Genomic DNA, 22928 nt, shown 5'->3' with positions numbered 1-22928 from the left:
CGGAAATACGGGTCCTACGTAGGTTGGCTCGGACACCCCGAGTTTTGTCTGCCAGGTGCAAAACTAGACCCACATAGTCTACGTATCAGACCCACATAGTCTATATATCAGACCTACATAGTCTATATATCAGACCTACATAGTCTATCAGACCCACATAGTCTATGTATCAGACCTACATAGTCTATGTATCAGACCCACATAGTCTATATATCAGACCTACATAGTCTATATATCAGACCTACATAGTCTATCAGACCCACATAGTCTATGTATCAGACCTACATAGTCTATGTATCAGACCCACATAGTCTATGTATCGGAGCCACATAGTCTATGTATCAGACCCACATAGTCTATGTATCAGACCTACATAGTCTATGTATCGGAGCCACATAGTCTATGTATCAGACCCACATAGTCTATGTATCAGACCCACATAGTCTATGTATCAGACCCACATAGTCTATATATCAGACCCAAATAGTCTATATATCAGACCCTCATAGTCTCTATATCAGACCCACATAGTCTATATATCAGACCTACATAGTCTATGTATCAGACCTACATAGTCTATGTATCAGAGCCACATAGTCTATATATCAGACCCACATAGTCTATAGACATACATATATATATATATATATATATATATATATATATATATATATATATATATATATATGTATGTCTAAGTAGTATGTATAGGAGGAGCCTGGAAGACTCTGCGCAGGGTCAACAGTTCCACACTTCTCCTGTAGAGGAGACTGCCCTCCCGCCGCCATCTTAGAAAAACACCGTTTATTCTAACAGAGATATTTACAGACAGGCTTCTGTAGAGACAGCCCGTGAGCGTAGGGGTCCTTTCAGTTTAATTGAATGAGCGATAGGAGGTTTGTTTGGTAGCGGCCCTCTACATCTATTTTATATGTAAAGTATATATAATATTATAGTTAATATTCTGCTCTTATTTCATCGTCTTATTTTTAGAAGATCGGTTTCTCAAAGAAGTTCGTTTTATTTGGAGTTGGAGCCAAAAAGTGAGGTAAGCTAATATTAGCAGCTAACGTTAGCCGCTAACTGCTAACTACATAAACACAGCGCGAGACCCGCTGCGTCATAAAACCTTCTTAGACCAGGTACACACTGAGACCGGTTCACTCTGAGACCTGGTTCACTCTGAGACCATGGGTACATCCCAAGTCTCTTAATAATAGTAACTAATAATACTAGTAACTAATACAGACACAGTAATCATCACTGTAGAGGTGTTTTGTAGCTGGAATGCTTTCGTCTTATTTATTAATTATTTGCGTCTGTTTGTTTTGAAACTCAGATTGTGACGTCATTATCAAATAACCAGGATATGATTATGTTTCTCTTGAACACTGAATAAATGTATGAGGCTCAATGCTTCAGGTTCAATTTAAATGATAAAACTCATCAAACCCTCAGAATGATCAGCGTCACTTGACTGAATGAAATGATGATCCATGATGTGAAAAGCTCTCTGACTTTAATTGTTTTCATAATAAAAGTTATTATAATATTATAATAAAAGTTATTGAGGGAAATATGAGATTATGAAAAGACAAATCTTTCTACTAAATGAAGAAAGTTGTTTGTGGTTCTTTTGTTGTTCAGATCTATGAACATCTATTTAAACCAGACGGTGAATCATAAAACATCTCAAAGATAAACTAGAGTTTAATCTGATCCGTCTTCACTCTGGTGTTAAACTCAGTCAGTCGAACGGCTGCAGCGTCCAATCACATCACTGATGAACAAAGAGGGGGCGTGTCCGCCGTTAAAACACTTTCTGGAAGGCTGTTCTCGTGCGTCCTCGCTCATGTCTCCTTGGAGATCCTTCCTCTCTCCTCGCTTCTCAGAGCTAAATAAGAGCTTTGGGACGGCCGTCAATATGGAGGAGCAGAACAACTTCCGGTTCAATCGAGGAGTGAGGAAATGACAAGAGACGTGGGATGTACCCCAGGTTTACTATGAGACCTGGTTCACTATGAGACCAGGTTCACTATGAGACCAGGTTCACTATGAGACCAGGTTCACTATGAGACCTGGTTCACTATGAGACCTGGTTCACTATGAGACCAGGTTCACTATGAGACCTGGTTCACTATGAGACCTGGTTCACTATGAGACCAGGTGTTACACCCCTACCGGTTTTCAAACCTACTGGTTCTTCCATGAGTGTGTTGTGTTAACTTATTATGGTCATAATTATTATAATTATCAATATATAATTATTATCATAATAATAATTGTTAATATAATGATCATAGTAATTATTAATATAATTACTATTAATATAATAATTATTAATATATCATAATATATATCATTATTATTAATAGCCAACAATCAAGCGTAATCAGCTCTTTGATCTGGCGTTTCCCATCATGCATTGGGTCACCTGGCTCTTGTGAGGTCATCGTTACCACGAGTTCATGACGTCAGAGCAAGTCAAGACACAAATCTTCCCAGAATGCATTGTGTGGCTCACCTCCAACGATCTTATTATTATGAAAGTTTAACTCTCAGGAAGGTTTTAAAATTGTATTTAATGAACTTGAATGAAACCTGAACTCTTCATTATTCATATACAGATAAAGGTGATTTAATTTAGTAAATTATTTTAGTATGTTAAATGTAAAGAAGTCACCTGTTTCTTCTCGCCTGTTTAAATGTGACCAGCTGTGAGTCACCTGTGTGTCTTCAGGTGAGACCTCCAGCTTCTTCTTCTGTGGTTAAAACATGGAGTTGGCGTACGTGTGTGAGTGGGAGAAACGACCAAAGAGCACTCACTGTCCGTCCATCCCTCTGGTCTGTTCCTGGTCCTGTAGGAACCTGGTGGCCTTCACCACCGACCTGAAGAGTGACGACGACGACAAAGGTGAGCACCTGCAGCACAGACACACCTATGACACACCTGCAGAACAGACACACCTGTAGCACACCTGGAACGACTAAACCAAGTCAGCTGACAGGATTAATACAATAAAACTTTTTTTTTTCTACTTCAGTAAAAAAAACGGATCCTATAAGAATCTATGAGGTTCTGTTTTCTTTCTGTTTTCACTGTTTTACAAGCCATATTGTGTGTGTGTGTGTGTGTGTGTGTGTGTGTGTGTGTGTGTGTGTGTGTGTGTGTGTGTGTGTGTGTGTGTGTGTGTGTGTGTTCCAGATGTTAGTCACATGATCCACATCATCGACACTGAGCACCCCTGGGACGTTTACTCCATCAGCTCTGGGCACACTGAGGTCATTTCCTGTCTGGAGTGGGATCAATCAGGTAAGATTTACTTTTATTGATCTGTTTATTGTATTTGTTGATTTGTTTATTGATTTGTTTATTGATATGTTTATGTGTGGAGGTTCAAGACTGCTGTCTGCAGACGGTGACGGACAGATTAAGTGTTGGTCAATGTCGGATCACCTGGTAAACAGCTGGGAGAGCGTCCTCTCCAGCTCTCTGGACGGAGATCCAATCGTGGCTCTGAGCTGGCTGCACAACGGAGTGAAGCTGGCTCTGCACGTCGAGATGGTAACACAGACAGACAGACAGACAGACGCTCCAAACTCTTGTGTATATCAGACAGTTAATAAGTATATAAATCACGTGTTCCTTGTTTCTTGTGGGTTCAGTCAGGTTCTACAAACTTCGGTGAGAAGTTTTCTCGGGTGAAGTTCTCTCCGTCTCTGACCCTGTTTGGTGGTAAGCCGATGGAAGGCTGGTTGGCGGTGACCGTGAGCGGTTTGGTCACCGTGTCGTTGTTGAAACCGGGCGGCGCTCTGCTGACGGCCAGCGAGAGTCTCTGCCGGCTGAGAGGACGGGTGGCGTTAGCCGACATCGCCTTCACCGGAGGAGGGAACATCGTGGTAGCGGCGACCGACGGCAGCAGCTCATCTCCCGTCCAATTCTACAAGGTCAGAACCTCGTTGGCATAGTGTTCTCTGACCATCATTGGTTCCAGTAACAGTAAACATGTTCTCCGTGTTCAGGTAGTGGTGAGCGTCGTCAGCGAGAAGTGTCGCATCGACACAGAACTGTTACCATCTCTGTTCCTGCGCTGCACCACCGACCCTCTGAGGAGGGAAAAATACCCGTCTGTCACCCACCTCAAGTTCCTCACCAGAGAGAACTCTGAACAGGTAACAAGGAGAACCAACTTATAACAGGGAGAACCAACTTATAACAAGGAGAACCAGCTTATAACAGGGAGAACCAGAGAGAACTCTGAACAAGTATTAGGGAGAACCAGAGAGAACTCTGAACAAGTATCAGGGAGAACCAACTTATAACAGGGAGAACCAGAGAGAACTCTGAACAAGTATGAGGGAGAACCAACTTATAACAGGGAGAACCAGAGAGAACTCTGAACAGGTAACAGGGAGAACCAACTTATAACAGGGAGAACCAGAGAGCACTCTGAACAAGTATCAGGGAGAACCAGCTTATAACAGGGAGAACCAGAGAGAACTCTGAACAGGTAACAGGGAGAACCAACTTATAACAGGGAGAACCAGAGAGCATTCTGAACAAGTATCAGGGAGAACCAGCTTATAACAGGGAGAACCAGAGAGAACTCTGAACAGGTAACAGGGAGAACCAACTTATAACAGGGAGAACCAGAGAGAACTCTGAACGGGTAACAGGGAGAACCAGCTTATAACAGGGAGAACCAGAGAGAACTCTGAACTTACAGCAGGGGGAACCAGTAGAACCACAGAGTTCTCTGAACAGGTAACCAGTAGTACATCAAGAACAGACCAGAGAGGAGTTGGTCACACAGAACCAAAGAACCTGACAGAACATTTGTGTGTTGCAGGTTCTGCTCTGTGCGTCCAATCAGAGCGGCAGCATCGTGGAGTGTTGGTCTCTGAGGAAGGAGGGACTTCCTGTCAACAACATCTTCCAGCACCGCTCACCAGTTGGTAAGAGACCATACTGGTTGAACTGGTTGAACTGGGTCATTGCTGGATGTTTGACCTCTTACCTCCCTCCTGTGTCCAGTCGGAGAGAAGCAGCCGACCATCTTGAAGTGGAGGATCCTGACGACGACCAACGACCTGGAGCGAGTGTCGGCCGTCGCTCTGCCCAAACTCCCCATCTCCATCTCCAACACGGACCTGAAGGTGGCATCGGACACCAAGTTCTGCCCGGGACTCGGTGAGAGCTCCGCCCGTCTCTGCCAGCTATGTCGGTGTGTTGGTACCGGGTCCTGGTCTGAGGATCGGTTCTCTCCTGTGTTGGTACCGGGTCTGAGGATCGGTTCTCTCCAGTGTTGGTACCGGGTCTGAGAATTGGTTCTCTTCTCCTGTGTTGGCAGGTCTGGCTCTGGCCTTCCATGACGGCAGTATTCAGATCCTCCACCGTCTGTCCCTCCACACGATGGGGGTTTTCTACGGTTCCTCCTCCGGTCAGAGACCCGGAGACGAGTCCGCCATCAAACGGCAGAGAACCGGAGGCCCGGCACTCCACTTCAAGGCCCTGCAGTTCTCCTGGACTTCACTGGCACTGGCCGGAGTGGACAACCACGGGAAGGTGAGCTCACACACCTGAGTACTGGTGGTCAGAAACCTGTTTCATTATTATTATTACTTCATTATTCTGCCCAAAGTAAACCGTGATTAAAGATATTAAAACTTCTCTAAAACATGCAGCGATCACCCGACATTAAGTTGTGACTTTCATGGGACTCACATCTTTTAGTAGAGAACATCCTTTGAATCTTAAATACGGTAATTACAAGTGTCCATGCTTACAACAGTGTGATTGTGTTCTTTATAACATGCAGACTTTGATGAACAATAATCCTTCAGGATGAGTCAGATATCAGTGTCTGATTCTTGAGTTTACTTCCCTGTTGTTTCCTCCTCAGCTCCACATGCTGCGAGTGTCACCCTCTATGGGTCAGGTGCTGGAGATGAACACGACGCTGCGCCACCTGCTGTTCCTGTTGGAGTACTGCATGGTGACGGGCTACGACTGGTGGGACGTCCTGCTGCATGTGCAGCCCACCATGGTCCACAACCTGGTGGAGAAGCTGCACGAGGAGTACATGAGGCAGAACCAGGCGCTGCAGCAGGTCAGATTGGAGCAATGACTGCTATTCTATTTAAATACATCAAACTGGTTTTACATTCACTTCATCATTTGTTATTTAAAGACCCGTCACATGACAAAGGAACTATTTCTGATTCTGCAAATGCAAACTGCTTACGGGCTTAAACTGAGATTCAGCAGTAAACTCCACTTCCCATGATGCCTCAATGTGGCTGTACGATGTGTGTCTCAGGTTCTGGCCACGCGTATCGTAGCAGTGAAGGCGTCTCTCTGTAAACTCTCTACGGCTACAGCGGCTCGAGCTTGCGACTTCCACGCCAAACTTCTGCTGATCGCCATCAGCTCCACCTTAAAGTCCCTGCTGAGGCCCCACGTCCTCAACACACCTGACAAGAGTCCAGGTGACCGACTGACAGAGATCTGTGCCAAGAACATCGACACAGGTGAGATAGCTGAAGGACGGGGGAGCTACCTGAGGGACAGGTGAGATATCGAGGGACAGGTGAGACACCTGAGGGACAGGTAAGATATCGAAGGGACAGGTGAGACACCTGAGGGACAGGTGAGATATCGAAGGGACAGGTGAGACACCTGAGGGACAGGTGAGATATCGAGGGACAGGTGAGACATCTACACAGGTGAGGTTTACCACTGATTGATCACTGTGTCTCCTCAGATATTGATAAGGTGATGATCAATCTGAAGACGGAGGAGTTTGTGTTGGACGGCCCCCCCCTTCAGTCCCTGCAGCAGCTCATCCAATGGGTGGGAGACTTTGTCCTCTACCTGCTGGCCAACCTGCCCAACCAGGTGAGCTAACGAGAACACCACTAACGACAAGTAATGTTCCTTCATTGGGAACTTCAGGTGAGTTATGAGGTGGAGGATTTTCCCTCCACAAAACAAAGCATCGGGGTCGGGTGCAATGCAGACCGGGCGGCGGGCCAGGCCGGAGGGCTGGGCGAGCCGATCGCCGGCAGCATAGACTACCTCTAGGGAAGTGGAACGTCACCTTGCTAGCGGGGAAAGAGCCGGAGCTGGTGCAGGAGGTGGAGCGATACCAGCTAGATATAGTTGGACTCACCTCCACACACAGCACTGGCTCTGGAACCAAGCTGGGGGCTGGACTTTGTCCTTTTCTGGAGTTGCCCAAGGTGAGAGGCGCCGGGCGGGAGTGGGGATACTCACGAGCCTCCGGCTGAGCGCCGCTGTGTTGGAGTTCTCCCTGGAGAACGAGAGGGTCGCCTCCATGCGCCTACGGGTTGCGGGGAGCAAGGCTCTGACTGTTGTTTGTGCTTATGCACTAAACAGCAGTTCGGTGTATTCGGCCTTCTTGGAGTCGGTGGGAGGGGTCCTGGAAAGGGCGCCACCTGCCGACTCCATAGTTCTCCTGGGGGACTTCAACGCGAGAAACCTGGCGGGGGGTGATTGGTAGGAACGGCTTGCCCTATCTGAACCCAAGTGGTGTCTCGTTATTGGACTTCTGTGCTAACCATGGTTTGGCCATAACGAACACCATGTTCGAACAGAAGGTGGCTCATAAGTGTACCTGGTACCAGAGCACCTTAGGCCGGACATCTATGATCGACTTTGTAATCGTATCATCTGATCTGCGCCCGTATGTCTTGGACACTCGGGTGAAGAGAGGAGCAGAGCTGTCAACTGATCACCACCTGGTGGTGAGTTGGATTAGATGGCAGGGGAACCGGCTGGAAAGACCCGGCAAACCCAAACGTATAGTGAGGGACAACTGGGAACATCTGCTGGAGGACCCTGTCCGGGAGGTCTTTAACTCCCACCTCCGGAAGAACTTCTCACACATCCCGAGGGAGGTTGGTGACATGGAATCCGAATGGACCATGTTCAAAGTCTCTATTGTGGACGCGGCCGCTAGGAGCTGTGGCCGGAAGGTCATCGGTGCCTGTCGTGGTGGCAACCCGAGAACCCGGTGGTGGACACCAGAGGTGAGGGAAGCCGTCAAACTGAAGGGGAGGCCTTTAGGGCCTGGTTGGCTCAGGGGTCTCCTGAAGCAGCTGAGAGGTACCGGCAAGCCAGAAGGGCTGCAGCTGCGGTGGTTACGGATGCTAAAACTCGGGCATGGGAGGAGTTCGGGGAGGCCATGGAGAAGGACTTTTGGTTGGCCTCAAGGAGGTTCTGGCAAACCATCCGACGGCTCAGGAAGGGAAAGCAGGGCCTACCCCAAGCTGTTCTCAGCACTCCTCTTCAATGTCACATGGGGGTCGGGATCAGTGCCCATGGACTAGCAGACCGGGGTGATGGTTCCCATCTTCAAAAATGGGGACCGGAGAGTGTGCTTGAATTACCGGGGTATCACACTACTCAGCCTCCCGGGGAAGGCCTATGCCAGGGTGCTGGAAAGGAGGCTCCGACCGATTGTCAAACCTCAGATTCAAGAGGAGCAGTGCGGATTCCGTCCCAGCCGTGGAACAGTGGACCAGCTCTTTACCCTCGCAAGACTACTGGAGGGATTCTGGGAGTTAGCCCAACCAGTCTATATGTGCTTTGTGGACTTGGAGAAGGCTTTCGACCGGGTCCCTCAGGGTTTTTGTAGGGGGTGCTGCAGGAGTATGGGGTGCCGGACCCGTTACAATGGGCCATCCGGTCTCTGTACGACTGCAGTAGGAGCTGTGTCTGCATTCCCGGCAATAAGTCAGACACGTTCCCGGTGGGTGTTGGCCTCCGCCAGGGCTGCCCTTTGTCACCGGTCCTGTTCGTGACTTTCATGAACAGGATATCTAGGCACAGCCGGGGGGTGGAGAATGTCAGGTTTGGAGGTCTCGGGATCACCTCTCTGCTGTTTGCAGATGATGTGGTCCTGTTGGCCTCTTCGGATCATGACCTCCAGCATTCACTAGGGCGGTTTGCAGCCGAATGTGAAGCGGCGGGGATGAGAGTTAGCACCTCCAAATCTGAGGCCATGGTGCTTTGCCGGAAACCGGTGGATTGCTCCTTCCAGGTGGGGACGGAGTGCCTACCTCAAGCGAAGGAGTTCAAGTATCTCGGGGTCTTGTTCACGAGTAAGGGTAAGATGGAGCGGGAGATCGACAGGCGGATCGGTGCAGCTACAGCAGTAAAGCAGGCGCTGCACCGGCACCTGGTCGGTCTACGTTCCTAATCTCACCTATGATCACGAACTCTGGGTCGTGACAGAAAAGACAAGGCCGCTACAAGCGGCCGAAATGAGTTTCCTCCGTAGGGTGGACGGGCTCAGCCTTAGAGATAGGGTAAGGAGCTCAGACATCAGGAGGGAACTTGGAGTTGAGCCGCTACTCCTTCCACCAGAAACCAGACAAGACTAGAAACCACAGACAGGACTAGAACCCAAGAAACCACAGAGAAGTTTACAACCCAAGAAACCAGACAAGACTAGAACCCAAGAAACACAGACAAGACTAGAAACCACAGACAGGACTAGAACCCAAGAAACCAGATACGACTAGAACCTAAGAAACCAAAGAAAACTAGAACCCAAGAAACCACAGAGAACACTAGAAACCACAGACAACCTGAGAACCCAAGAAACCACAGAACACTAGAAACCAAGAAACATACTGTATATCTGACCTTGATGGGCAAACCCACTAAAGTTAAAAGCTTGTCTCCATTGTGGTCCTCATAAGAATAGTAAGACCACAGACCTGATCTGTGTTCTCTACCCCCACAGGGCTCCCTGGTCCGGCCTGGTTTCGGCTTCATGAGAGACGGATCCTCTCTGGGTCTTCTGAGGGAGATGTTGGTGATGATCAGGATCTGGGGTCTTCTGAAACCAGGATGTCTTCCAACGTTTACAGCAACCTCAGACAACCAGGACAGCATGCAGCTGATCTTCAGACTGCTCACCAAGCTGTGGCTCTGCTGTAAGACTTACTGATCATGTTACTGATCCTGTTATTGATAATTTAAAGACTCTACTGATCACATGTTATTGATGTTACAACATGTTAAGTCACCTTGTTCACTGACTGTTTCTCAGCCCGGGACGACGGGCCCCCCCAGGACCCCGATGAGACTCTGATCGATGAATGCTGCTTGCTGCCCAGTCAGCTGCTGGTTCCCAGTATGGACTGGCTCCCAGTTAATGATGGCGTCATCGTCAAGCTGCAGGGTAAACACCCGCTCAGGCTGCAGTTTGGAAAAGCCTCGTCTCTGCCCGGAGCAGGTTCTACTGCCCCACTGGAGGTCTTCACCAGGTAACACACCTGGACTCTCTGAGGGGCTGCTGGTTCAACACACTGAGATGTCACATGTACAAGTAAACAGAACACATCTAATGTGTGTGTGTGTGTGTGTGTGTGTGTGTGTGTGTGTGTGTGTGTGTAGGAGTCTCGGCTCTCAGAAGATGGATAACCTGCGTTGTGTCCATATGGGCGTCTGTCCTACTGAAGAGAGCAAGGCGTGCACCAGGTGAGTCCACAGGAAGTGATGTCATACCACACTCACTTGTTTCACCAGCTTCAGGTGTTCTAGGAAACAGGAGTACTTTTAAAGGAACCTGAACACATCACACACATTTACAGCTCTAAATGTTGTGTGTGTGACGTGTTCAGGTTCCTTTATAGGTTAAACATGTTAAATGTCTGTGATGTGTTCAGGTTCCTTTAAAAGTTAAACATGTTAAATGTCTGTGATGTGTTCAGGTTCCTTTAAAAGTTAAACATGTTAAATGTCTGTGATGTGTTCAGGTTCCTTTATAGATTAAACATGTTAAATGTCTGTGATGTGTTCAGGTGCGGCTGCGTGACGATGCTTCGTTCTCCAAACAAGACAAACGCCATGAAGCAGTGGGAGCAGCGTTGGATCAAGAACTGTCTGTGTGGAGGTCTGTGGAGGAGGATCCCTGCAACGCTCACCTGAACCACCAACAGCTGAACGCAACGCTCACCTGAACCACCAACACCTGACACGTTCCTCTCCAAATGAACCTGTAAATAAAGTTTGTTTTGTATTTTACGTTGTAATAAAACTGTCAAAATAAAAGCTTGTTTTTTTCCTGATGTTTATTTATTGTCTTGTAAACTGGAAAGTTCAAAACGATCAATGTTTTCGAGTCAAAGTATTTAAGTTGAATTTCTTTTGAAAATAAATTAACGTTTCAGAATTAAACTTTAAAACATTGAGACACTTTATTGTGAAACTCTTCACATCATGAAGATGTTTGTGTTACAGACGCCATGTTGGTTCTGATGACGTCATAGTTTAAACGGGAACAAGAAGAGTTTATTAAGATAACGTTACGGAGAGGACGAGTTCTCCTCTGGATCTGATCTGGACCTGGTCTGGGTCCATTCAGGAAGAGAGAGTTGAGCTTCATGAACAAACACTTTAATAACAGACATTTTTACATATTTTAAATGTGATCTTCAGTGTGTTTATGGGTAAAAATACTTCATGAGTCTCAGAGGACGAGAACAGCTTCATCCATTCATAAAGATCAAAGATATATACAGATATATATATATATATATATATATATATATATATATATATATATATATATATATATATATTAAGAATATATCAGATATTAGAGCTGCTTTAAAGGAGAACCAATCCTCATGTCTGTGGCTCAGAACCTGGAGGCACTGATCACCTGCCATACCCATTATACACACACATATAATACACACACACACACACTCTCGCTCTCTCTCTCACACACACACACACACATCGTGCAGCAGCAGCAGATCTCCGCCAGCAAACAGAAAGCGGTCGCAGATCCGCGTTATTTCAGGGAGAACGGAGCCTGCATCGGGACCATCGGAACCAGAACCGAGCCGCTGTAACCCGAGACCAGCAGGCAGGTGTGTCCGGTGTCACGGCTCGTTAGCGGGTCCGGTTCTGCTGCTGGAAGACGAAACGTGATCCGAATCAAAGTGGATCAATGGTCTGAGGTGAGACCGACCGATTTCTACTGTTTCTACTGAGCGCGTGCGTGTGTGAACGTGTTTGTGCGTGTGTGTGTGTGTGTGTGTGTGTGTGTGTGTGTGTGTGTGTGTGTGAACGTGTTTGTGTGTGTGTGTGTGTGTGTGTGTGTGTGTGTGTGTGTGTGTGTTCTGCGGAGCAGCAGATTAACTGAAGCTGCATCCGAGCCGTTAGACAATAAATCGGGATTTACCACCGAGCCGATCATGACTGCAGTCCTTCAGGCTGCAGAGACCGTTTACCTGTCTGTCTGTCTGTCTGTCTACCTGTTTGTCTGTCTGCCGATCTGTCTGTCCACCTGTCTGTCTGTCTGTGCTCTGATTGGTTGGATATTAATTGGCAGCAGGAGGTGAAGCGGAGTTTGATGCTCAGGTGTCAACATGAAGATACTCGACACCTGAGGAAGAGAATGAAGACGAAGACATCAGTGAGAGATCAGTGATACATCAGTGAGACACCAATGAGACATCAGTGAGACACCAATGAGACACCAGTGAGACATCAGTGAGACACCAGTGAGACACCAGTGACACATCAGTGAGACACCAATGAGACACCAGTGAGACATCAGTGAGACACCAGTGAGACACCAGTGACACATCAGTGAGACACCAATGAGACACCAGTGAGACACCAATGAGACACCAGTGAGACATCAATGAGACATCAACGAGACATCAGTGAGACACCAGTGAGACATCAGTGAGACACCAGTGAGACATCAATGAGACATCAACGAGACATCAGTGAGACATCAGTGAGACACCAGTGAGACATCAGTGAGACACCAATGAGACATCAATGAGACATCAATGAGACATTTGCACAAGTTGCTCCTGCAGATTGTCCCTGTGGTCTCTGAATGTTAGTTAGTCCTGACATACAGTATATATACATAGATATATCTATGTATATATATATATATAGATATATATATATATATATATATATATATATAAATGTATGTTTATATATAAATATATATATATTTATATATATATATATATATATATATATATATATATACATAGATATATATGTATATATAAATGTATGTTTATATATATATATTTATATATAAATATATCATGAAATAAATGTGTTCATAGAATGAACCGGGAGAAAGGTGAGAGATGTCTATTTAGTGTAACAGTGTGTGTGTGTGTGTGTGTGTGTGTGTGTGTGTGTGTGTGTGTGTGTGTGTGTGTGTGTGTGTGTGTGTGTGTGTGTGTGTGTGTGTTGCAGCTCCATCAGGATGATGATGAACTCTGAAAAGATGAAGAAGAAACCTCCAAAGGACAGTTTGACTCTGCTGCCATGTTTCTACTTTGTGGAGGTAAGAACGACGATGATGATGATGTGGGCGTTCTGGGGGGCGAGGTTAAAGGATACGATGGATGTGGGCGTTCTGGGGGGCGGGGTTAAAGGATACGATGGATGTGGACGTTCTGGGGGGCGGGGTTAAAAGAAACAATGGATGTGGGCGGGGTTAAAGGTCTGAATGTTTGATGTGGTTGCAGCTGCCCATCGTGGCTTCTTCTATGGTGTCTCTGTACTTCCTGGAGCTCACCGATGTGGTCCAGCCGGCTCAGGTCGGGTTCCGCTGCCACGACAGAGACCTCAGCATGCCGTACGTGGACGGAGGAGACGAACTAATCCCTCTGCTCATGCTGCTCAGCCTCGCCTTTGCTGGACCGGCTGCCTCGGTAACACACACACACACACACACACACACACACACACACACTCTATGTCCTCCAATGTGAAGATAAGACCAAGACCTGACCTGGGACCTGATCCACATGGTATCTGGTCTCATCAGGTCTTTTATGGTCCTTGCTTCGTGCATCAGATCGTGCTGGTTGAAGGTACTGAGGGTGTGTTTGTTTCGGGCATCAGATCATGCTGGTTGAAGGTCTGATCTACTGTCTACAGTCCAGACTGAAGCTCCGTCGACCTGAAGGAAGCATCAACGCAGGAGGCTGCAACTTCAACTCCTTCCTGAGGAGGACGGTGCGCTTTGTAGGTACGACGCTGACTACAACCACGAATACACTTGCAGCTACACCTTCAGCTACACTGGCAACACCACAGTCTTCACACCTGTCTGTCTCTCTCCAGTCCTCACACCTGCCTGTCTCTCTCCAGTCCTCACACCTGTCTGTCTCTCTGCAGGTGTTCAGTCCTCAAACCTGTCTGTTTCTCCAGTCCTCACACCTGTCTGTCTCTCTGCATGTGTTCAGTCCTCACACCTGTCTGTCTCTCTCCAGTCCTCACACCTGTCTGTCTCTCTGCAGGTGTTCAGTCCTCACACCTGTCTGTCTCTCTCCAGTCCTCACACCTGTCTGTCTCTCTCCAGTCCTCACACCTGTCTGTCTCTCTGCAGGTGTTCAGTTCTCACACCTGTCTGTCTCTCTCCAGTCCTCACACCTGTCTGTCTCTCTGCAGGTGTTCAGTCCTCACACCTGTCTGTCTCTCTCTAGTCCTCACACCTGTCTGTCTCTCTCCAGTCCTCACACCTGTCTGTCTCTCTGCAGGGATTCAGTCCTCACACCTGTCTGTCTCTCTCCAGGTGTTCAGTCCTCACACCTGTCTGTCTCTCTCCAGTCCTCACACCTGTCTGTCTCTCTCCAGGTGTGCATGTGTTCGGTCTGTGTGCGACGGCTCTGGTCACTGACATCATCCAGCTGTCGACAGGTTACCACGCTCCGTTCTTCCTCACCGTCTGTAAACCAAACTACACTCATGTGGGCGTGTCCTGTGACAGAAACGCTTACATCACTAAAGACATCTGCTCGGGTCACGACCAGCACGCCATTATGGCCGCCAGGTGAGTTACCTGTTCAGGTCGCGTTCAGTGATTAACGTGATGTTGATTCAACGTTCCGCTCCTTCTTTTGTTTTCACAGGAAGACGTTCCCTTCCCAGCATGCAACTCTCTCTGCCTTTGCTGCTGTTTACGTTTCTGTGAGTACGACTCATCTTTGTTCAAACCAACACAACTTTATTTAAAATGATGCGAAGAGATGAACACAAAGAAGCTATGGAGGGTTTAACATGTACATGTACATGTATATGTATATATATATATATATATATATATATATATATTAGTGCTGGGCAAGTTAACGCGTTATTATCGCGTTAACGCATTAATTAATTAACGCCGACAATTATTTTATCACATTAACGCTTTTTTAAAAAAAATGCAATCCACACCGTTGATGTCAGTAAATCACTGAGTCTTCATCACTACGTTGATGCAGCGTGTGGAGAAGTATTACATTACATTACAGTCATTTAGCAGACGCTTTTATCCAAAGCGACTTACAATAAGTGCATCAACATTGGTAATCAAAAGAACTACTAGTCACCAGAAGTCATAAGTACATTTCCTTTTCCAAACAAGCATCTAAGTAGAGATAAACTAAAGACAAGCTAACAGACGCCACAGAGAAGTGGAGAGATACAAACTGAGGACGACTAGTGTTGAGAAGACGTCGGTCTGAGGAACGTTCTCAGGATCATGAATGACGTCACGTAGGAGCCTCCCTCCAGACGCACCGTCACCAGAAGAACACACGAGTCGTACGAAGAGGAGAGGACTACAAAAGAGACGGAGTCACAACGCGCACCGGCCGTCTCTCACCGGAGACTACCGGACATCGCCGGGTAACAGTTGTCTGAGTTACGGTGCATTATACTGATGAACAGTGGGAGCTGCGTTCACATGCTCTGACTGTATGAAGACAGAAGACACACATGTTGATGAAACGTGTGGAACATTGTATTCATGTTGCACAGCAGTGGAACGTTTAAATAAAGTCACACACTGAGCACAGATAGTAGAAATATAACTGATACTGTGTGAAGAATACTGCTGTTAACAAGAACCTGATCAGTTTAAAATTATTCAAACCAAATGTTATTGTACTTTTGTTCATATAGCAGTACTTTAAAATACAAGTGAGCAATAGACTACTTTTGAATTCATTATTGACCTTTGCGCACAACAATGAGATTAATCAAGATTAAAAATTGTAATCGTTGCCCAGCACTAATATATATATATATATATTTATACATACATTTATGATTCTTGTATTTCAGATGTATTTTAACTCGACCATCTCTGACAGCACCAAGCTGCTGAAACCCGTCTTAGTGTTTGCGTTCTCCATCGCGGCGGCGCTGACCGGTCTGACTCAGATCACTCAGCATCGCAGTCATCCCATAGACGTCTATGTGGGCTTCCTCATCGGAGCCTTCGTCGCCGCTTACCTGGTGAGACATCATGAAAAGAAACATGTTTAAACACTAACCAGGTGAGACCAGGTGAGACCAGGTGACACCAGGTGAGACCAGGTGAGATGTCACCTCTAAACACTCAAGGAGGAAACAGATCAAACAGTCCAGCTGTGTGTTTCTGTTGCCATGACGACTGCTTCAGGATAAAAAGTGTGAAGAAGAGGAAGTCTGACCTCTTCATCATGTTTCAGACACTGAATACTAATAATAATACTAATAATAATGATAATGATAATAATATGATAATAATACTAATACTAATAATGATAATAATATGATAATAATAATGATAATAATATTAATAATGATATGATAATAATGATAATGATATGATAATAATAATAATGATAATAATAATGATATGATAATAATAATAATAATAATAACATGATAATAATAATGATATGATAATAATAATAATAATGATATGATAATAATGATAATAACATGATAATAATAATGATAATAATAATGATATGATAATAATAATAATAATGATATGATAATAATAATACTAATAATGATAATAATAATAATGATATGATGATAATGATAATAATATGATAATAATAATAATAATGATATGATAATAATAATAATGATAATAACATGATAATAATAATGATAATAATAATGATATGATAATAATAATAATACTAATAATGATAATAATAATAATGATATGATGATAATAATGATAATAATATGATAATAATAATAATAATAATGATGCGATAATAATGATAATAATAATAATAATGATAATAATATGATAATAATAATGATAATAATAATAATAATAATAATGATCATAATAATAATAATAATAATGACATGATAATAATAATACTAATAATGATAATAATAATAATAATGATATGATGATAATAATGATAATAATATGATAATAATAATGATAATAATAATGATACGATAATAATGATAATAATAATAATAATGATAATAATATGATAATAATAATGATAATAATAATAATAATAATAATGATCATAATAATAATAATAATAATAATAATAATGATAATAATAATAATGATGATAATAATGATAATAATAATAATAGTGATAATAATAATGATAATAATAATGATCATTAAAGGATATTCAGTCAACATTTAAAGATGATTTTCTTCTTCAGGCATTTCACGCTGTGGCCAACTTCAAGTCCTCTGATGACATCACTCTGACCCCACCTCCCCCGCGGCCGAAGGAGGACCCTCTGCGAGCACTGACTGAGCGAGGACACGAGTCCGTCTACAACAAGGGCCCCGCCTCCGCCTCGGAGAGCAACGACGAGATAGCGGCGGCTCCGGCCCCCATGGACCGGCTGGAGGGCCTGGGGCCCCTGCAGAGGGAGAAGTCCTCCATGGGTAGCTTGAAGAGGGCCAGCGTGGATGTGGAGCTGCTGGCTCCTCGCAGCCCAATGGGAAAGGAGACCATGCTGACCTTCAGCAACACGCTACCGAGGGCTAGCATGAATGTTAATGGGGTGCTGGGGGCTAACTCTGGACCAGAGGAACAGGTGCAACCGGTGCAGCCGGTCCAGCCAGTGCAGCGGCGTCTGAAGGCCGTGCAGGTTCCCATGGACCCGATGCGTTCGCAGCAGCTGGTGACGGAGTGGAAGCAGAAGTCGATGGAGATGAGAGGTCTGAGCGTCCGGGACGAGACGGAGCATGAGTTCAGCGAGGATGGATCCGAGGTGGGCTCTGTGGGGACAGACGACGGGGGATCTCAGGCCCCCATATACCAGACTGCAGTGCATTCTGGGAGGGCAGCCTCTAGTCGTAACCCCACTCCGCCTCCAGGGGGCGCCAAAGCTGTGGCAACTCCCAGACCGCCGCAGATTCCTGAAGCTGGACCCCCACCGGTGTCCCCAAAGAGCGCCCTGACCCGGGCTAAGTGGCTTGCCATCAGAGAGAAGGCCAGTGGGGAGGGTTCAGGCCGTGGCTCCTCAAACCAGCCCCGACTCATGCAGGTCATTGCCATGTCGAAGCAGCAGGGCCTCCTACCCTCCTCCTCCTCGGGGGAGAAATCCTCTGAGACCACCTCCACCTGTTCTGGCACCTCCTCCACCACAGACTCTCCACACTACCGCCCCCCCTCTGAGCAGCAGCGGGAGGGCTCGGGTATCATCACTGTGGATGCCCACGCCCCCCACCATCCTGTCGTCCAAGCCCAACCTCCTCTTCAAGCCCCGCCCCTCGCAGGTAACGGTAACCCGTGGGAGTGGGGGGGGGCGTCCAATGGGGGCGACCCTCGAGACACCTATGACCTCAACAGCCTGAACCGAGGAGACTCTGCCGCCCGCGGCAGCAGTTTTCGGCCCCACCGATCCGCCTCGCCGTGCACCGCAGTCGGCCACGATCCGACCTCAGCTCACCCACAGGTGGAGACGCCAGCAGACGCTCAGCGCAGGGAGATGGCCATGAGACGCAAGACAGCGCTAGTTCTGTTGGATCGAGAGATTCGTAACCAGACTGAACAGGAGAACTATTATAAGAGTTTGCAGGGACGAAGGTTCAAGGATTAGTCTCTTACCTTTTAAAAATAAAAAGCCTTATTTTGAAACTGGTCACCAACAGCACAGACCCTGGACAGCAGTTTGGACCGTGTTGCTATGCATTTCTTGGGCTTCATGTGATGGAAGGTTTTAGCTGTAAGAGATGAAAGTTTCCATCCAGAAGGGTCAGGTTTGATGCTCGGTGGCTCAACCCTCTGGACAGTCTTCTCTCAACATAAAAGACGTATTTAATGTGTTACCTGCAGTATCAGCCTTTACTTGTCCAGTAGTTCTTTTTGAAACATTATTCAAAATGCTAAAAGCCTTTCACGGAATTCACTTAACAAATAAAAATTCAGCAAACCTACATGAATAATGATGCTATTGGGTGGAAGTGATGTGAGAACCCTGGCAGTAGAGTTCTGGTCTTATTGAAGTCTGGATTCTGTTTCAGTTATGGAAGTGTAATGGATGGATGAAGGTCTTTATGTAATAGATTGAGGAAGTGTAATTGATGGATGAAGGTCTTTGTAATAGATGGAGGAAGTGTAATTGATGGATGAAGGTTTTTGTAATGGATGGAGGAGGTGTAATGGATGGAGGAGGTGATGGTCACAGTCTGCAGATGTTCATCTGATGGTACAAATGGTCATGGTCATGTCATATAATCTGGGGCCGATTCACATCTTCTCCATTTCATTACCAAATACGACATAATTCATTCATGACATTTAGTTATTTAATTGCATTTTGACAAAAAATCTGAATGGCTTAGTTTATGTGCAATATTTTGTGGTTAACAATTTGCTGTTGTTACAGTCAGTGTTTGAAATAAAGCTCAAAGCTTTCAAAGTTATAAGATATATTTAGAGTGTGGCTGGGGCCTGGCCTAATATTAATGTTATATTATTAATAATAATAATTTAAAAAACATATATCATCTTGACTTCGCTCTGACCATTGTCGACACCTGAGATCGTTGTCTGAACTATAACCAAAGCACCATAAGTCGCCCATTCTCATGATTTGGGTGGTGCTGGAGCCGAGTCCATGCAGGGACTACATGCAGGTGGTGCAGCGGTTGTGGATTCTTTTGTGGGCATATGGATAAGAAGAAGAAACTCTTCTCCAGTCCCTCAGTGGTCAGAACGGTCCAGGTGGTTCCCAGCTGGTGACCAAAGTTGAACTATATCACTTGATGATATAATGTTACGTAAAGCTTCTCCAGACTTAAGAACTTGCTCTGCTGTTCTGCTGGTGTTCGTTGTATCTGAGTTCCTCCGATCCGACAGCTATCAGGACTTCTCGTCCAGGAAGTATTCATATGATCATGATACGCCTCCCAATAGTAACACATTTAGGAGTCAAGGTTGTTACGTCATAATCATCATGTAATAAAACATTTTGTTTTCTTAATCTAAATAATACAAAAATATTGTGTTTACATTGAGGCTCCCATCGTTTGACCTACTTGTTGTACTGACGGTTCAGTTTGAATGAGAGTTTGTGATTGTGATCTAATGGTCAGAATATTAAAACAGCCACAGGGGGCGCTGGTCTGTTACAGATGGATGCACCTAATGTACGAAGACGTTGTTTCATTTATGTTTGTATATAAACGTGGGAAAAGATCTCAGGTAATTAAACAAAACCTTCTGCCTGAAGACCAGAACCCTTTGGTCTGGTTCACTGGTCCTGCAGAGACTTTATCTGAAGGGTGGATCTCCTTCATCTTTAGAGTCGAACGTCCACAGTGTTGAGCCACCGAACAGGAAGCTGGAAGGTTTCCATGGCAACTCATTCTGTGAATAATCTGCAGTTCAGAGACGATTTTAAGGATTAATTCTGGAAACACAAACATGCAAGAAACCTGAACAAACCTGCAATGATGAGATCCTCCTGCTGCTGCGCCACCACCCAACAGTACAGCACCCACTTCCTGTCTCAGGCCCCGCCTCCTCCGAGGGGAAGGCCTGTGACTGTTTCCTGTAGAGACGTGATTCGCTGACGTCTCCACTGACACATTCTCATACCAACGCGTCAAATAACGCAGGTCTGTCAGTGACGCTGAGGTTCAGGCAACGACGCTCGTTACATGCAGAGTGTCTTTTCAAAATAAACTTCAGTCTTCACAGGAAGTTCGGTTTAGGCAATAAAAGCACAGAGTTAGTTTGATGAGTGTGGTTGGTGTAACTATGAGTCATGACATGATAACATGCCAACTTTTACTTTTAGTTTGACAGGAAACAAACAGCGGTTTTGTGTTTGTTGGACTTATCCACCCCCCACCCCCACCCCGCTGTGTGGACTATCTCACACGGTGAGGTGCGCTGACCGAGCTGCGATACTTGAAGACAAACAGACTCTGTGGCAGCCATCTTGATTGTATATTACCAGAGTGTTGTTGTCCCTGTTGTGATGGCTTGGTTGCTATAGTGATTCTCAGCATGTTTGTTTGTTTCTCTGATTGGTCGAGGCTGTAAGTCTGTTCAGAGTGTTTTTGTGTGTGAATCTGAAAGTGTGTATTTATTACAGATAAAAGTGTAATATTTTGAAGGAACCATAGTAATATTACAGAATATGTTCTTATTCTGTCGTAGTTAACGGATTATTTTTTCCTCAGTGGCTCTATAACGAACAACAAGAGAAATATTTTATTAAAGACACTGCACTTCTCAAACTAAATCAGTTTATCTGTCAATATGAAATATTGATAAGCCAATACTGTTAATGTGTCCGTGTGTCGTTGCATGTGTCCACAGTTTGATTTTAAATCAGACGTTTGTCCTTTTTTCAATCCTGAGAACTGATCTGAGGATTTCTCTTCATTTCCATCTGAATGTAAAAACATGAATGTTCATTTATCTTGACCCTTAAAAAGTAAAAATAACTGCTGCTATAAAAAGAGTTTAATGTGTGAACATAGTCCTGAAGGATGGATGCTGCATGCTCGTTATGATGAAAGTTCAAAATTAAAAGTTATTCTTGATCTAAAGTCATTTAAGTGCAGTTTATTCATTTCTTTTTTAAAGCATTCATTTTGGTTCTTTCTCAGTAAAATTCACTGTTTCAGAAAAAAAAATAAAAATTAAGGTAAGTGATGTACTAGTACATGTATTTCATTTCAGCAGGTACAAGTATCTACTGTGTACTAGTTAGTATATCCTGTGTACAAGTTAGTATCTCCTGTGTACTAGTTAGTATCTCCTGTGTACTAGTTAGTATCTCCTGCGTACAAGTTAGTATCTCCTGTGTACAAGTTAGTATCTCCTGTGTACAAGTAAGTATCTACTGTGTACAAGTAAGTATCTACTGTGTACAAGTTAGTATCTCCTGCGTACAAGTAAGTATCTACTGTGTACAAGTTAGTATCTACTGTGTACAAGTTAGTATCTCCTGTGTACAAGTTAGTATCTCCTGTGTACAAGTAAGTATCTACTGTGTACAAGTTAGTATCTCCTGTGTACTAGTTAGTATCTCCTGCGTACAAGTAAGTATCTACTGTGTACAAGTTAGTATCTCCTGTGTACTAGTTAGTATCTCCTGCGTACAAGTAAGTATCTACTGTGTACAAGTTAGTATCTCCCTGTACAAGTAAGTAAGTACAAGTACTAGTAAGAAAGACCCTAATGTTGGTGAAGTAGACATACTGGTGCAGGGGCGTGTTTGGTTATCAGCAAATATTAAAAACTCAATTATTGACGTCAATAGAATTATTAATGTCAATAAGATTATTAACAATTGTTAACAATAACGGGGCACCACCCTGTGATCAGGGACCAATAACCAAACTATAAACTAAGTCTCATAATTAGTGTTCACTCACAATGTCAACAGTCAAAGTACTATTCCACATTCAGAGTGAACAGTGAAGGTTTGAATTCGAGCACAGACCATATATCCAGCTATTATCACAATACACATGCACAAAGTGATCACAGACAGCTGCTCTTTAAAGTATAACAGAGTTTATTAAATTCTAAAACTTTATCAAGTCAAATAATATAAAAAAAATAAGAACAAATGCTATACAATTATGAGCCTACTATCTAAAATCAACAATCAA

The 22928-nt window shown here is 44.8% G+C and overlaps 2 protein-coding genes across 3 annotated transcripts; both read left to right on the top strand.

Annotated features, from left to right (window-relative positions):
* Window positions 1-859: 859 nt before the first annotated feature.
* On the top strand, window positions 860-11099 carry med16 (mediator complex subunit 16). 2 transcript variants are annotated; one of them, XM_068725461.1, is made up of 17 exons: window positions 873-896; window positions 994-1048; window positions 2741-2914; window positions 3206-3313; window positions 3396-3565; window positions 3667-3948; window positions 4024-4173; window positions 4851-4956; window positions 5036-5191; window positions 5352-5566; window positions 5904-6110; window positions 6321-6531; window positions 6765-6898; window positions 9774-9966; window positions 10083-10299; window positions 10430-10513; window positions 10837-11099. In XM_068725461.1, the coding sequence occupies exons 3-17, from the start codon at window positions 2776-2778 to the stop codon at window positions 10961-10963; spliced, it is 2499 nt and encodes an 832-aa protein (XP_068581562.1). In that variant the 5' UTR covers window positions 873-896; window positions 994-1048; window positions 2741-2775; the 3' UTR covers window positions 10964-11099. The 2 variants fall into 2 exon arrangements, with proteins under 2 accessions (XP_068581563.1, XP_068581562.1); XM_068725462.1 differs by having other exon boundaries at window positions 860-1048; window positions 2716-2914.
* A 628-nt stretch (window positions 11100-11727) lies between these two features.
* plppr3b (phospholipid phosphatase related 3b) lies at window positions 11728-21821 on the top strand. Its single transcript, XM_068725451.1, has 8 exons — window positions 11728-12003; window positions 13280-13370; window positions 13555-13740; window positions 13934-14060; window positions 14669-14864; window positions 14944-15001; window positions 16145-16318; window positions 17501-21821. Exons 2-8 carry the CDS (start codon window positions 13290-13292, stop codon window positions 18890-18892), a joined length of 2214 nt encoding a protein of 737 aa, XP_068581552.1. The 5' UTR covers window positions 11728-12003; window positions 13280-13289; the 3' UTR covers window positions 18893-21821.
* The last annotated feature ends 1107 nt before the right edge of the window (window positions 21822-22928 follow it).

Source organism: Cebidichthys violaceus, unplaced genomic scaffold (assembly GCF_023349555.1).
Source record: "Cebidichthys violaceus isolate CVI_PGR_0920_01 unplaced genomic scaffold, fCebVio1.0.p SCAF_35, whole genome shotgun sequence".
In the NCBI taxonomy this organism is placed as follows: Eukaryota; Metazoa; Chordata; class Actinopteri; order Perciformes; family Stichaeidae; genus Cebidichthys; species Cebidichthys violaceus.
Note: the sequence above shows the minus strand (reverse complement) of the source record. Positions and strands in the feature narration are given on the sequence as shown.

Coding starts and splice junctions, on each gene's coding strand:
- med16 (XM_068725462.1), top strand. CDS start 2,776: ATGGAGTTGGCGTACGTGTGTGAGTGGGAGAAACGACCAAAGAGCACT. Junction 2,915..3,205: donor GAGTGACGACGACGACAAAG/GTGAGCACCTGC, acceptor TGTGTGTTCCAG/ATGTTAGTCACATGATCCAC. Junction 3,949..4,023: donor CTCCCGTCCAATTCTACAAG/GTCAGAACCTCG, acceptor CTCCGTGTTCAG/GTAGTGGTGAGCGTCGTCAG.
- plppr3b (XM_068725451.1), top strand. CDS start 13,290: ATGATGATGAACTCTGAAAAGATGAAGAAGAAACCTCCAAAGGACAGT. Junction 14,061..14,668: donor GAGGACGGTGCGCTTTGTAG/GTACGACGCTGA, acceptor GTCTCTCTCCAG/GTGTGCATGTGTTCGGTCTG. Junction 14,865..14,943: donor CACGCCATTATGGCCGCCAG/GTGAGTTACCTG, acceptor TTGTTTTCACAG/GAAGACGTTCCCTTCCCAGC.